This window comes from Piliocolobus tephrosceles, chromosome 5 (genome assembly GCF_002776525.5).
Source record: "Piliocolobus tephrosceles isolate RC106 chromosome 5, ASM277652v3, whole genome shotgun sequence".
Taxonomy (NCBI): Eukaryota; Metazoa; Chordata; class Mammalia; order Primates; family Cercopithecidae; genus Piliocolobus; species Piliocolobus tephrosceles.
Genome location: NC_045438.1, coordinates 38102420 through 38118185, shown reverse-complemented (window position 1 = coordinate 38118185; position 15766 = coordinate 38102420). Strand labels below are relative to the sequence as shown.

The 15766-nt window shown below is 40.5% G+C and overlaps 1 protein-coding gene and 1 long non-coding RNA gene across 2 annotated transcripts in view; one reads left to right on the top strand and one right to left on the bottom strand.

Moving 5' to 3' along the window:
- Window positions 1-4188: 4188 nt before the first annotated feature.
- Window positions 4189-15766, top strand: part of TXLNB (taxilin beta) — a 51878-nt gene continuing 40300 nt past the window's right edge. Inside the window, exons 1-2 of the mRNA XM_023191003.3 lie at window positions 4189-4404; window positions 7222-7659. Coding sequence (XP_023046771.2) covers window positions 7236-7659 — 424 coding nt within the window. The 5' untranslated portion in view covers window positions 4189-4404; window positions 7222-7235. The remainder of the gene's footprint in view (window positions 4405-7221; window positions 7660-15766) is intronic.
- The window catches only part of LOC111525561, a 32339-nt gene continuing 23071 nt past the window's right edge, over window positions 6499-15766 (bottom strand). The window contains exons 3-4 of the long non-coding RNA XR_002726147.3: window positions 12135-12196; window positions 6499-7608 (exon numbers count right to left, since the gene is read on the bottom strand). This is a non-coding gene — a long non-coding RNA (uncharacterized LOC111525561). The remainder of the gene's footprint in view (window positions 7609-12134; window positions 12197-15766) is intronic.

Below are 15766 nucleotides of genomic sequence, written 5' to 3'. Positions count from 1 at the left end.
AATTATTTTCAACCTAAAAGGTTACATCTAGCCAAACTATCAATCAAGTAAGCATAAGGGTATCAAAAATATTTATCAGGCACACAGTCTCCCATAAATCCTTTCTCAGGAAGCCACTAGAGGATATGTTTTCCTAAATGAGGAATTAAACTAAGAAAGAGGAAGAATGGGAGCCAGGAAACAGGAGAGAGGTAAAGGGAATTCCCAGAATGACAGCAGGGGAAGTGCCAGGACCACAGCTGTGTAGCAGGCCTAGAAACTACCAGCCCAGGCTGGAGGAGGGGGATCAAGGGTGTTTTTATGTGGGGATAATATCTCCAGAAAATACTAGAATACATAAATTATTTGACACATTTGACCTTTGGGAATATTGTATAGAGAGATTTATAGGTCTCTTATGTTGTTTGGGAAGACAGAGTATTCTCAATTCTAGGCAAATGAAAAGAAAAGGAAATTATCAACTCCAGGAAAAACAGAAAGTTGCATATGAATAGAACTATAATCACAATGCTCTACCTGGTTTAACAGTAAACATTATTTCAATAAAGACAATGTAGGACATGAATTACATTGAGATGTAATTTTATGGGGAAAATGAAGAGAGGAGAAAAAGGGGAGTGTAAATAATGAAAATCTTCATCTACCATTATGAGAAGACAAAAGTAATGTCAAAAATTGGTGAGTTGACAGATAGCAATCAAGGCATTTTATTTACAAATGATAAAGTAAATCCTGAAAAAAAAAATCTACAACAGTTTTATGTTATTACCTCTGGAAAGCATCACAAGGTTGGAGGAAGGTGGAGGAACAAGGAGTTTTTGTTTCTTAGGATAAGCTTTTTAGCATCATTTGAATTTTCAAATTATTTTCCTGTGATATTTGCATGAACATTTAAATGTATTTTCAAAAAATAAATGTATTCTTTACAAAAATTCAAAGCCTTAGGTGTGTAATTTGTGTTTTCTTAAAGTTGATTTTACAATAAAACATTGAGCTCTATTAATTTGCCGTCTTTATTAACCTATCCCAGTTTTTTGGGCCCCTATCAGGCCACAGATAAATTCTTGGGAGTCACAGTTTTGTGTGCTCATATTCATTTCAATTATAATTGAAAATGCATATGACTGTTTTGGATTTGGGTAGTTACTGTGTAAGTGTCATTTTGATACCTCCACTATCATGTGTGTATCTATTCAAGTTAAGGCCAATTAGCACTACTTCAATAATTGCAGGAGAATGAGAAAGAATAGGGCTTTCATTCATTCAGGCTGCTAAAAAAAATACCACAAACTGAGTGACTAATAAACAATGGAACTTTTTTTTTTTTTTTTGAGACAAGTCTTGCTCTTGACTTGTCTCAAAAGCCCAGGCTGGAGTGTAGTGGCACAATCTCGGCTCATTGCAACCTCTGTCTCCTGGGTTCAAATGATTCTCCTGCCCCAGCCTCCTGAGTAGCTGGGATTACAAGCATGCGCCAGCACACCCAGCTACTTTTTGTGTTTTTAGTAGAGACGGGGTCTCACCATGATGGCCAGGCTGGTCTTGAACTCCTGACCTCAAGTGATCCACCTGCCTTGGCCTCCCAACCTGCTGGGATTACAGCCGTGAGCCACCATTCCAGGCCAACAATGGAAATTTATTTCTCATTGTTCTGTAGGCTGGAAAGTCTAAGATCAAGGTGCAGGCGAATTCTGTGTCTGGTGACTTCCTCATACAAGGCCATCTTCTCACTGAAACCTCACATGGCAGAGGGGTAACGAGTTTCTCTCAGACCTCTTTTATAAGGACACTAATCACATTCATAAAAGCTCTGCCCTCATAATGTAATCACTTCCCAAAGGCCCTACCTCCTCATACCATCACTTGGGGTTTATGATTTCAACACGTGAATTTTGGAGGGACACAAACATTGAGACCATAGCAAGCAATAAATGATGCAGCCGTATCAAATGAGCCCCATGAAATCACAGCAGGCCATATGAATAAAAACTATGTAATAATTTGAACAAATCAAGTGTTGAGGAAATTCCCAAACCACGTGGTAGAAGAGTACCAGAAACTCAAAAAACCCAGCAGTCAATATAATATTCATGTTGCAAGTAGCAATTTAAGTTCAGCAAAACAATATCTGTCACATAAAAGTAGTGTTATTAATTTGAGTCACATTTATTGATTTTGTAGACTTTAAAAGATATACATTTTAAAATTCATATAACTACTGTAAGCATAAGGAGTTTATCCCATTTTCATTTTAGTACATGTAGGTTCAAATAATATAATCCTTCAAATAATTTCCACATTATTTAAGTTATTCTGTTAAGTGAAATCTATACATTATTTAAATTTGAAAAACACTGATTTGTTTATATTTACTAAGAGATCTGATCAGGTCAGTTTGCTGCAATCCAGGATAGAGTGCCTCCCAATTTGTGACACTCACCAAGTATTCATTAATTTAGAAGAAAGTACTTTACTCTTTCTCACCAACTTAATTATCAAATAATATAGTGAACAGCTTAATTGTCTTCAACACTGGAATTTCTTTATCCTGACTTCTACTTGTTGGGTGCACTCATCTATATATAACTTAATGCCTCCCCTAAACTCAGAGAATAAGTAGGACAAAATTGGGGTTGGGATTTTTTATTTCCTTTTGTTGCCATAACATCTTATCACAAATTTAGCAGCTTAAAAACAACATAAGTTTGCTATTTTATATTTCTGGAGGTCAGAAATCCAAAATGAATTTCTTTGGGCTAAAATCAATGTCACAGGATTGCATCCCTCTGGAGGCTCTAGAGTAGAATCTGTTTCCTTGCCTTTCCCAGCTTCTAGAAGCTTCCTGACCTATGCTGAGGTCATCAAATCTCCTTTTCTGCCTCCAATCCTACTGCCTTCCTCCCTCACTTATAAAGACCCTTATGAGACTGAGTGCAATGGCTCACGGTCGTAATCCCAGCACTTTGGGAGGCCGAGGAGGTGGATCATGAGATCAGGAGTTCGAGACCAGCCTAGCCAACACAGCGAAACCCCCGTCTCTACTAAAAATACAAAAAATTAGCTGAGTGTGGTGGCGGGCACCTGTAATCCCAGCTACTCAGGAGGCTGAGGCAGGAGAATTGCTTGAACCCAGGAGGCGGAGGTTGCAGTGAGCTGAGATTGCACCACTGCACTCCAGCCTGAGTGGCAGAGCGAGACTCCATCTCAAAAAATAAATAAATAAATATCCTTATGATCACATTTAGTCCACCCAGATAGTTCAAGATAACCTCCCTACCTCAGGATTCTTAATCACATCTGCAAAGTCTCTTTTGTCATGTAAAGTAACATATTCACAGGTTCCAAGGAGTAGGACATGGAGATCTTTTGGGTGGCATCATTCTGCCTACCACAAGGGATGCCACTATGCTCAGCCTGTCCCCAGAGCAGAAACTGATGGAGGAATCTGCTTTGGAAGTATGGGAACACAAGCTCCAGAAAGAAAAATAAAAGGGGAATGGACGTAAATTAATAGAGAGGCATTTTATGGTGAATCAGAAGGAGTTTCTTTTTCTGAGGAGGATCAAGGAGCATGTTGAGGATTTACCAAGTGTAGGAAAGCCACCAACTAAGGAAGAAAAAGCAGACTGCTTCCCCGAGGGTTTGTCTGAGACGGGAACAGTTACCTGGGAAAGACTGTGCTTCAAGGTCACACCAATTACCATGTGCATGAAGATTATACTCAGTTCAGCTCCAAAATCACCATCTACATGTTTATTTCAAACTTTGCAAACAAACCAATGACATCAGAATTAAAATGGTTCCACCACCTCCCTGTTCTTATGCCATTGTTTTTCTTTTTCCATGATTCCTATAACAAACCTGACACTAATTAAGCTAGCAGAAGAAGAAGAAGAAGAAAAAGAAGATGAATCATCCACCACACTGGAGATAAACCAAGAAGTAAGAAAAACTGATCTCTACCCAAAAGGACAACAATGGTGAAAGATTGCATTTGCAAAGGGGGTGATATAGTCAGTTTAAATTTCCAAAAGGACAAACAAAACATGCAGAGTCCGATGAGATCTTCCAGCTGCTTCTCTCTGCTAAGATATTTCCCGTGGCGACAGCTAGGGAAGCTTGGATGTATTTTCCCCTCGCTGTGTCATACGATGTTCCTTTCCCTACCCCCACCTCCTCCAGACTGCTGCCTCCAGCAGAGCCTGTGGTGTGTGTGTGTGTGTGCGCGCGCGCGCCCGTATATGTGTGTGTGTGTGTGTATGTGTGTGTGTGTGTGTATTGGGTTTCTCTCTCCCTTGTAAGAACACAGCTAGCCCGCCCTCTCCTGCTGTTGCTGCAGCTCTGACTTGCTTTTTCCTGCCTCTTTCCTCTCCTCTCTCTTCTTGCTTAGCTTCTTGCCTTCTGGTAAGTATGACAAACCCTCCCCCAAGCCCCGTGAGAAGATGTAGGGTGCGGTTTGTGGTGTTTGAAACTTGCAACTTTGAGATTGCCAGTGAACTGTTGGAGAACTTTTCATTGTTGTATTTATAAATAAATGTGTTGCTTAGGGAGGGATGTGTCTGTGATAGTCATCTGGAATAGCCAACACAAGTGAAAAGTTCTCTCCCTGGGGAGGGGAAAATAAGGCAATAAAGTTTATATAAGATAAAAATTAGAAAGAATTTCTTTGCCACATAATATAAAATGGATGATTGAAAAGTAATGAAGTTCTTTGACTTTGTTTTTTTCCCTCTTGTTGACTTGTCTTGAAGCTACTTTTAGGAATTGAGTTGTCCTAGGCTTTATAATGACTGTTCTGTTTTAAAGTAAATGTGGAACAGGAGTTTAAAGAATAGCCATGGAATTAATAATTTAAAAAATCAATGATTGTGGCATCTGATAAAGAACAAATCGAATACAAAGAGCCACTTGCATTTAGACTAACCAAAGTAAAACTCCTATGGACAGCTTATTTTAAATTAATTATTTTGAAGTTCATTTTACTTGAGATTTTATTTCATCCTAAGATAGTCTCCCCAACTTTAAAACCCACGTATGGATTTAAGCCAGTAAATGTTTACAGTTTTCAATTTGATTGAAAAATGATTCTCTTGATTTGTAAGGATGAAGTGCTAAATGGCATGACTCATTTTAGAATAGCTTAAAATAACTTCTGGCTGGACGGCAGGTGCCGTGTGTCCTTCTCCGTGTTTAGGGGAGGCCTAAGTTATATATAGATGAGTGCAAACAACAAGTAGACGTCAGGATAAAGAAATCCCAGTGATGAAGATAATGAAATTGTTTACTACGTTATTTGATAATCAAGTTGGTGAATTCAAATCGTTGAAAGAAAAAAAGTACTTCCTCTAAGTTATGAGTGTTTGGTGAGCATCACAAGTCAGTGGCAACGTCTGTGTGTTAAATTTTCTGTTCTTGTTGGTGTCCGAGCATCTGATTGACATGTACTGCCCTGAGAACAGGAAAAGGAAGCTGTGCAGTTGTAGAACAGTATGCTTTTGTTTTCACTTTCCTGTTACAACAGCAAAACCTGCGAATTATGAGGATCTTGCCTTATTTTTATGCTGCTATTTAGCAGCATCACTGTTAAATATTATTTACAAATAAAATGCACCATAACTTAAAGGCCTAAACCAAATCTATTGCAAACCTAGAAGTGGTAATAATCAGAAACACTGGAATCTCTGACTCAGTTCCATCTCTCACCCTTTCCTAGGGGCCCTTATTATTGCTGAATTATTTCTCGAGTTGGTCTCCTCCTTGTTTATGAAACATTGCTACTTCTTTTTTTTTTTGAGACGGAGTCTCGCTCTGTCACCCAGGCTGGAGTGCAGTGGCCGGATCTCAGCTCACTGCAAGCTCCGCCGCCTGGGTTTACGCCATTCTCCTGCCTCAGCCTCCCGAGTAGCTGGGACTACAGGCGCCCGCCACCTCGCCCGGCTAGTTTTTTTTGGCCGGGCACGGTGGCTCAAGCCTGTAATCCCAGCACTTTGGGAGGCCGAGACGGGCGGATCACGAGGTTGGGAGATCGAGACCATCCTGGCTAATACGGTGAAACCTCTTCTTAAAAATTATTGTTTTTCTAGAGCTTCCTGGCTTAGAAGAGAAAGTTATAATCTGTTTTTCTCTTTTAAAATGTTGGTTTATATATTGTAATGAAAGAGTATTATAGAAACTTAAGGAATTGTTGTTATAAGCAGCATCATGCTTTTGTTTGGTTTTTGAGACAAAGTCTTGCTTTGTCGCTCAGGCTGGAGTTTAGTGGCGCAATCTTGGCTCACTACAACCTCCGCCTCCCGGGTTCAAGCAATTCTCATACCTCAACCTCCCAAGTAGCTGGGACTACCGGTGCCCGCCACCATACCCGGCTAATTTTTGTATTTTTAGTAGAGACGGGGTTTCACCATGTTGGCCAGGCTGGTCTCTTGGCCTCAAGTGATTCACCCACCTCGGCCTCCTAAAGTGCTGGGATTACAGATATGAGCCACCGCACCTGGCCCATGTTTCTATACTACTTGGTTTATTTATTTATACCTTCCCTCATTCCCTGTCTTAATCGAAAAATGATGCCAGTTTGAGCCTCAGAGAAAGCATTCGCATTGCTCATCTCAAAAAGAAAACGCCAGAAAAGAGAGAAATGTCTCCTGTATCCAGTGTAATAATGCATTTACATCAAAATATTCATACTAAGCAAAATACTGATTTATGGATCAAATAGAGCTTAGAGATGTTATTGTTATGAGTCATTTAAATAAATTCGATGGCTCTTCTATTAAATGTTTTAACTTGAAAGAAAACTAATGCCATTTTAGATTTAAACATTTTAAATATACACAGTCATGTACCTCCAGTGATTGTTAATCTACATAGAATTATACAGGCAAATGATAACACAAACTGACTAGTGTAAGCAAAATGACAAATAAGGCCACAAAGAAACAATAGCATGAATTACTTTCTTAATGTGAATAATAAGGAATACTATTGAAAAGTGAAGAGCAAAACCAAAAATATGCCAGTGGTGTGACTTGATTTGGAAAAACAACTTTTCAGTGTTCCTACTTTAATAATTGTAACATCGATGGTTTGTGAAAGGACATTCACTCTATGTTAGAGACCATAATTAGTTGGCATTCACTTGGGGGATATCCTTACCATTGAAATGAAGCATTGATGTGTAGCATCTAGGTTAGCTATGTAAAGCCTAACTGTGCTTACCACTAGATACCAGTCCCAAGATGGAGGCTAATCACTCTGAACAGCTCTCAGCGGAACAACAGTCAACACCTCCAGGGGCCAGTTCATCATTACCCAGTCACAATGGCCTGGAGAAGGAAGATGGCCAGGATTCTTCAACCCCAGTCCAACCACTGGAGAAAGAGGCAGGTGTGCCCCCTGATATCTCTGAAGAGCTGAATCAACAGCTGGAAGACATCATTAACACTTATGGGTCTGCTGCCAGCACAGCAGGGAAAGAGGGCTCTGCCAGGGCCAGTGAGCAGCCTGAGAATGCGGAATCACCTGACAACGAGGATGGGGACTGTGAGGAAACAACTGAAGCGGCTGGAAGAGAATCTGTTGCTTCTGGAGAGCCATCCACTGTCAAAGAGCCTGTCAGCAATAAAGAGCAAAAATTGGAAAAGAAAATCCTAAAAGGATTAGGCAAGTAGTTATATTCAAATATATGACTTTTCTTTATAGTATTCCTGAAAAAGAGGCACTTCCTCCAACCTTCACTAAAAGCCACATCTAATATTTGGATTACTGTGATAGCCTTCTACATTTTTACTTGCTGTATTTGTCCCCAGCCTTTTCCCCTCAATACAGCTCAGGTGAACTTTTCAGTCTGTTACCCATTGACCCTCTGTTCCATGGCTTCCTACTGCTCTTAGGATGAAGACCAAAATCTTTAACATGTTCTCTAAGATCCTAATGGTCTAACTCCAACCAGTCCTAGTTTTATCTCAGATTACTCTACCCTACAACATCACCTTCCTGAACACTCTGCCTCCATTACTACCGCCACCACTACTGCCTAATAGCTAGTCATTCTGATCTTGCCTTTCAGGCCTTTGAACATGCTATGCTCCATCTCCCACAAGGCCTGTGCACATCCTACTTTCTTTACCTAGAAATCTTTACCTATCCTCAAGTGCCCAATGACTGTTTATTAATGCCTAGTCTTTGTAAGGCCCTGTGCTAGGTGCACAAAGGTAAATAAGTCATGGCCCTTTGGTCAAGGAGCTCTAAGTATGGAGAAAACAGAAGACACGTAAATTAATTATATAGGAAAAGTGCAAAAACGGGAACAGGAAAAATTTTTAGGAAAGCATGGGAGATTGGTGACACCAACAATGGCTGTGAAAAAAAGGGTGAGAATGTTAATTTTTTAAACTATGAGTGAAAGCATGTTACTGTACATAGGAAAGTCCCTCTGCTTGTCTTTCCTGGTGGAAACACTCACTACAAATACCCGCTCCTATGTGATACTTTCCCTGACATGCCCAGGTAAAGTCAGCATCACCTTCCTTAGTTTTCCATTAAATTTTCTGCAGCAAGTCATTTGTTTATGACCCATCTCCCATGCTAGATGGAGAATCTATCAAGGGCAGCGACCACATCTTATTTGTTTCCGGAAGACTGTGTGGTAGAATGAAAGATCATAAGCATTGGTGTCAGAACTGGGTTCAACCTCCAGTAACCAGATTATCTGTAAATCCAAAAATATCCCAAACTGGAGTAGAATATTTTTCTGCAGCGAGCAGGTATGTACAAATCTACCCACAAAGACCAAGGAAGCTGAAGGCCAAAAGCAGAAGCTGACAAATCCACTTTCCCAGAAAGAAATATTTATAGGGGCTTACAAAGAGTAGTGCTGTCTTGGGCAGCAGTGAGACAGTGGATCCCTGCACCCACTCTCCAGAAAGTGTCCTTTACATAGCAAGCTTTTAGGTAAAGTCATGTGCAGCTGGTCACATCTCAGACTTTCTTGCCAAAAGTCATGACCACTGGGAACGTTAGATAAGCATCTTTCTGAGGGATTATCTATGTTACAGGCATTGTTTAAAGACCTTGCTGTAGAACAGTGGTCAACCTTTTTGGCACCAGGGAAGACAGTTTTTCTGTGGACTGGGGAGGGATAGTTTCAGGATGATTCAAGCGCATTACATTTATTGTGCACTTTGTTTCTATTATTATTACATTGTAATATATAATGAAATCATTATACAACTAACCATAATGTAGAATCAGTAGGAGCCCTGAGCTTGTTTTCCTGCAGCTAGACGGTCCCATCTGGGGGTGTTGGGAGACAGTGACAGATCATCAGGCATTAGATTCTCACAGGGAGTGTGCAACCTACATCCCTTGCATGCACAGTTCACAATAGGGTTCGTGCTCCTATGAGAATCTAATGCCACTACTGATCTGACAGGAGGTGGAGCTCAGGTGGTAATGTGAGTGATGGGGAGTGGCTGTAAATACAGATGAAGCTTTGCTCTGTTGCCTGCCACTCATCTCCTGCTGTGCAGCCCAGTTCCTAACAGGCCATGGACTGGTAGACAGGGTTGGAGATCCCTGCTGCAGAACACCTTGGTATGGAGGAGTCAAACATTGGTCATCATGGCAAGTTTGCTTTAAGATGGCATCACTCTTGCCATGCAATGGGCTGTTTTCCTACAGATATCACTATGATGCTAAAACCCATTGCTACAATGCTTTCAAGAAGGGCTAAATGACACATTGAGATAGCATACATGACCCAACTAGTATAAAATTAAAAGAACCCAGATAATAACTTTAAAGTATCTTCACATTCCAAAGTGCAGGGTTGGAATCACTCTAGTGTTTTGGAACATGGAAAAACATAATAAAATTGCTCTGTGTTACAGAGCAATTTTTTGTTCTCTGACCAAACATCTCAAATGTGTCCCTTTGCAAAGCTAGTCATTATTCAAGTTTCCATAAGACAATATACAAAACCTTATCCCAGAGGTAAGCAACTTCAAGTGTTCCTAACCAGAAAAGTTATTTTTTCAATTACCCTAAAACTTTCACATAGTTTCACATAGGTGTGTGTGTGTGTGTGTGTGTGTGTGTGTTGAGGGGAAAGATGAAGAAAATAGGGATAAAGTTAAAATAACCAATTTGAATTTCTACTCTCTTTCATGAGTTATTTCATAATCTGCGTTAATCTTACAACTACCAAATAATCAGGATGATGTTTTTAAAACTTCCAACTCTCTAATTCTGCTGCTATTTACAAATTACCAAATTCCAACTGACTGTATTTGACCAAAATCAATGCTTGTGGATTAGAGTATCTAGGTGTATCCACTCTAATTGAATGTGTGTGGGCTCATGACCTTTTTGTGTCTTCCCACTCATCATCATTAGCATATTATTGTAAACACTGTACTATTTAACAGCTACATCATGCATGAAAACAACATTATTAGGCTAACCTCAACTTGCAACCACCATTTTAAACTTTCAGTTGTTTGCAAATAGCTTTGGCAGCCTTCTTAGCTACTTTTCAGTTAAATGGTACTGTGCTATTGTCTAGACTAATGGTTTTCCAACTTTATTAGAATCAATTGCAAAATTTGTGAAAAATGCTGCTCCTGAGCCCCCACACACAGATATTTGGAGTTTGTAGGCCTGGAGTGAAGCCTGATCTTGTCTCTCAGTTCTTTGAACATGCTATACTCCATCTCCCACAAGGCCTGTGCACATTCTAGTTTCTTTACCTAGGAATTTCTACCTATCCTCAAATCCCCAATGAGTACTTATTTCTTTATTTTTGTTTATTTATTTATTTTTTTTGAGGCAGAGTCTGACTCTGTTGCCAGGCTGGAGTGCGATGGTGCGATTTCGACTCACTGCAACCTCCAACTCCCTAGTTCAAGCGATTCTCCTGCCTCAGCCAAGTAGCTGGGATTACAGGCATGCACCACCAAGCCCAGCTAATTTTTGTATTTTTAGTAGAGACGGGGTTTCACCATGTTGGCCAGGATGGTCTCAATCTCCTGACCTCGTGATCTGCCCACCTCGACCTCCCAAAGTGCTGGGATCACAGGCGTGAGCCACCACGCCCGGCCTACAATGAGTATTTATTAATGCCTAGTGTTTATGAGGCACTGTGCTAGGTGCACAAAAATAAATAGGTCATGGCCTTTAGTCAAGGATCACTAGGTAGAGAGGAAAGAAGACACATAAGCTAATTGTCCTATAGTATAAATGCAAGACCAGGAACAGGAAAATTTTTAGGAGAGCATGGGAAATGTTCACCCTGGGTAATTTGGACACAAACAGATTGTGGAAGCAATGGTTCTGATTCTTCAGAAAGTGTTTTCTTCACTCTTTTGGAGAAAATATAAACGCCTGGCTGTGGTCTCCTTTTATAACCTATTTGGACCTCTTAGATAATAAATCATTCAACCCATATCTGAAGATATATTCTTAGTTTTTGCTTATGTACTTGATCAAAGATGTCTTTATCAGATGCTATTTGCTTTATTGGTACATTTGAGATGCTAAAATGTTTTGACTCTCTACTACAACATTTTCCAAAGTGTGTCTACTTTGAGATGCTTGAGATTTCACAAAGTTAAACAGATTCTTTACTGCCAGAATTCTCTGACCTTTACTGTATACACAATGAAAATCTAAACTAGTGATGGGTGTAGTTTCCATCATTTCCAAAACTTATTGACTTGTTGGGACTTTTTTTTTTTGAGACAGAGTTTCGCTCTTGCCCAGGCTGGAGTGTAATGGTATGATCTCGGCTCACCGCAGCCTCTGCCCTCCGGGTTCAAGCGATTCTCCTGCCTCAGCCTCCCAAGTAGCTGGGATTACAGGCATGCGCCACCACGCCCGGCTAGTTTTGTATTTTTAGTAGAGATGGGATTTCTCCATGTTGGTCAGGCTGGTCTCAAACTCCCGACCTCAGGTGATTTGCCTGCCTCGGCCTCCCGAAGTGCTGGGATTACAGGCATGAACCACTGTGCTTGGCCAAGAACCTTTTTTTTTTTTTTCCAGAACACCTTGAATATTTGGGAAATGTCTCTACAACCCAAACACCCAGGACTTATTTTTCCTTTTCAGGCTGCATATTCTACAATAAACGCAGCACTTACCAGAGCAGTTGGGGAATATTTAAAAATCTCTCTAGGGGGTAAAGTCACTTTCCCCTTGGCATCTGAAATGAAAGAAATGAAAACAGATTTCCCATTATGCAGCACTATGCCGTGTTTACATCTAAAGTATCTGCTTCGTTCTCCTACTCGCATCCTCCAGGCTCAGAGGTATCTCTCATTTATCACTTCTTTGACAATATTATGTGGGCTGGGAGAAAAACAAAGTTCATTCATAGGGCTATTCTGAGCTCAGAATCCATCTAGTCAACCTACTAATTTTATAGACAGGGAAATTGAAGCCTAGAGAGTTTCAGAGTCCACCAAAAAATGTTACTTATCTAGTTGATGTGATTGTGAGATTAGTCATAAAGCAAGGGATGGACCTTGTGTCATCGTAAGACCAAAGTGGTACAGAAGCAAGCATCATATTGGTTAAGGAGCATGTATTACAGCTCAGTTAATGAATTTTGTCTTTCTAGTTATAAGTCAGCTTCAGTGGTACCTTCTGAGAGGCTCCTGACTAGGACATCAGTATTCTGAAATGTCTTCAGACATCCATTTACATAGTCTTCCTTTATTTTTTGAGATGAAGTCTCACTCTGTTGCCCAGGCTGAAGTACAGTGGTGCGATCTCAACTCACTGCAACCTCCACCTCCCAGGTTCAAGCAATTCTCCTGCCTCAGTCTCCCATGTAGCTGGGATTACAGTCACGTGCCACCATGCATGGCTAATTTTTATATTTTTAGTAGAGACGGGGTTTCACTATGTTGGCCAGACTGGTCTCGAACTCCTGACCTCAAGTAGTCTGCCCACCTCACCTTCCCAAAGTGCTGGGATTACAGACGTGATCCACTGTGCCTGGCCCCTAGTCTTCCTTTGAACGATCTGGTCACTCTCCCAGACAGTCTGTTTCATCTGTTTTAGCTTGATTTCTAGTTTCTCTGAGAGAGTAATAACCTGCTGCTTTGATATTTTCTGAAGGAGATGGTATTTTCTCAAGGAGATTAAATTTTCTGAAGGAGATGGTAAGAAGACCAGAGAAATTCAAGGGAAAGAGGAATAAGCAGAGACAAAACTTGACAAGTAGATTCATAGAGAAGCTAGAACCTAGACCAGACCTTGACAGGGAGGAGAGTTTACAGAAGCAGGTGGAAGGGGAGAGAAAAGTCTTGAGAAAAATTATTAGTACTGTCTTCTGATCAAGGTAGATATTGGATGGATGAATATTTTACTGTTTTTTTCTAATATTTTTATTTTCGTTATTGGTAATAGTGTATACATATCATCAGTTGACCTATTAAGAACTTCAGATCAGATCCACTCTCCTACTGAGTGAGAGGCCAAAGTTCCCCTACAAATTTGATGAGGCCACTGAAAGAGAAGAGATAGAAAATGTCAGCCAAATGGAACAAAATCTGATAAGAAAACACAGGCTAGGTGGTATTTTTGAAACTGATAGAAGCTTTAAAACCAAATGAAACAAACGAATGAAAACCCTGACAATGAATGGTAACAGTGAGGAGTAAGAGAACCTTTGTAAATTTAAAAAGTGGACCGTAATAGTCTGAGATAACAAATATGCCATCCAAACAATGTTGCTTTTGCTTTTGTTGTTATCTAAATCAAGCTAAAAATGGTGAAAGCTATTTTAGTTGTGAAATGACAAAATCTTAAAGGTTGAACTCAGAATCCATTTAGTCAACCCACTAATTTTATAGACAGGGAAATTAAAGCCAGAGAGTTCGAGAGTCTACCAAAAAAAAAAAAAAAAAAAATCACTCAACTAGTTGATGGCAGAGTCGGTTCTGGAACCCAGGTCTTCTATCCTTAGTCCAGTATGAATTTAATGAATTTAATAATACTTTCCTTCCTATCCTCTGCATACATGAATTTTACTTCCCTTAAAAGATATCTATAGATGCTCAGGAATTATTTATCTCATGCTTATTTTTAGAAATCATATCATATTAGAAGAATAACAAAACTAACAGTGAAATATGAATCTAGGTCTAACATTTGAAAGAGGGACATGCACAGTCTTTTCTGGCTTTAAATTTCTGCCACAATACATGGAAATCAGGAAGGTGGTTAGAGAGGTACACAAGTACGTATTCATAATCAACTTTAACCCCAAAGTTCTAAAAAAAAATTTTTGGAAGAGAAAAGGCATACTTTTGTTTTTGAGAGACAGAGTCTCGCTCTGTCCACCAGCCTGAAGTAGAGTGGCCGATCACAGCTCACAGCAACCTCTGCCTCTCGGGTTCAAGTGAGTCTCCTGCCTCAGTTTCCCAAGTAGCTGGGACTATAGGCGTGCACCACCAGGTCCAGCTGATTTTTGTATTTTTTAGTAGAGACGGGGTTTTACTATATATTGGTCAGGCTGGTTCTCCTGACCTCTGGTGATCTGCCCGCCTTGACCTCCCAAACTGCTGGCATTACAGGTGTGAGCCACTGTGCCCGGCCAGAAAAGGCATAGTTTTGAACACATTAAATCTGCATAAGTCGTCACCAAACTTAGTATAAACAATCATTACTATGCTAAAAGTTTCAGAAAAATCCTGGTCCACATTTCTGCAGCTGGCTTAGTTGCCTTTAATTTCAGGTTTCTTTCTTTCTTTCTTTCTTTCTTTCTTTCTTTCTTTCTTTCTTTCTTTCTTTCTTCCTTCCTTCCTTCCTTCCTTCCTTCCTTCCTTCCTTCCTTCCTTCCTTCCTTCCTCCTTTTCTTTCCTTTCTTTCCTTTCTTCCTTTCTTTTCTTCTTTCTTTCTTTTTTTGAGACAGAGTCTGGCTCTGTTGCCAGGCTGGTCTGCTGTGGCGCAATCTCAGCTCACTGCAACCTCTGCCTCCCTGGTTCAAGCGATTTTCCTGCCTCAGCCTCCAGAGTAGCTGGGATTATAGGCACGAGCCACCACACCCAGCTAATTTTTGTATTTTTAGTAGAGAGGGGGTTTCACCATGTTGGCCAGGATGGTCTCGATCTCCTGAATCGTGATCTGCCCGCCTCAGCCTCCCAAAGTGCTGGGATTACAGGCATGAGCCACCGCTCCCAGCCAGGTTTTTGTTTCTTTGATTAAAAATAATTTCTCCATCTTCCAATAAAATTGTGCCAGTGACCACAGCCATATGCAACAGCGCTGTGTCTGCTGCACAGGTGGTTCCACTTTCATGTGGACTTCCTACCATGCTGAGCATTTCGCAGTGCGGTGGCTACATGCCCACGTGCCTTCCTAGCTTTCATGAGGAAGAAATGCATCTTGCTTTGGAAGGACACATTAGGGAGAAGGCAGGTGATTCCTTCCTGATAAAGTATCCCTGAATAAAGTCAGTTTTTCCTCTTATGTTTGACACTGTCACCAAATGACCCTGTTTCCATGGAGATGTAACCATAGCCTTTTGTAGATGATGAGCAAGTCTCTGCCTACTCCCCTCCGCCATGATTACTCCACATAGACCCTAGTCCAACAACACCAATGGAAGTTTAAAAACTGAGATCAGCGATGTCATAAATTTATGAATTCTGCACATGCCCATCTCCAGTTTCCTGGATTGCTTTCTTTTTTTTTTTTTTTTTTTTTTTTTTGGGCGGGGGCCTCGCCCTGTCCCCCGGCTGGATTCCCTTGGCTGCTCGCCGTT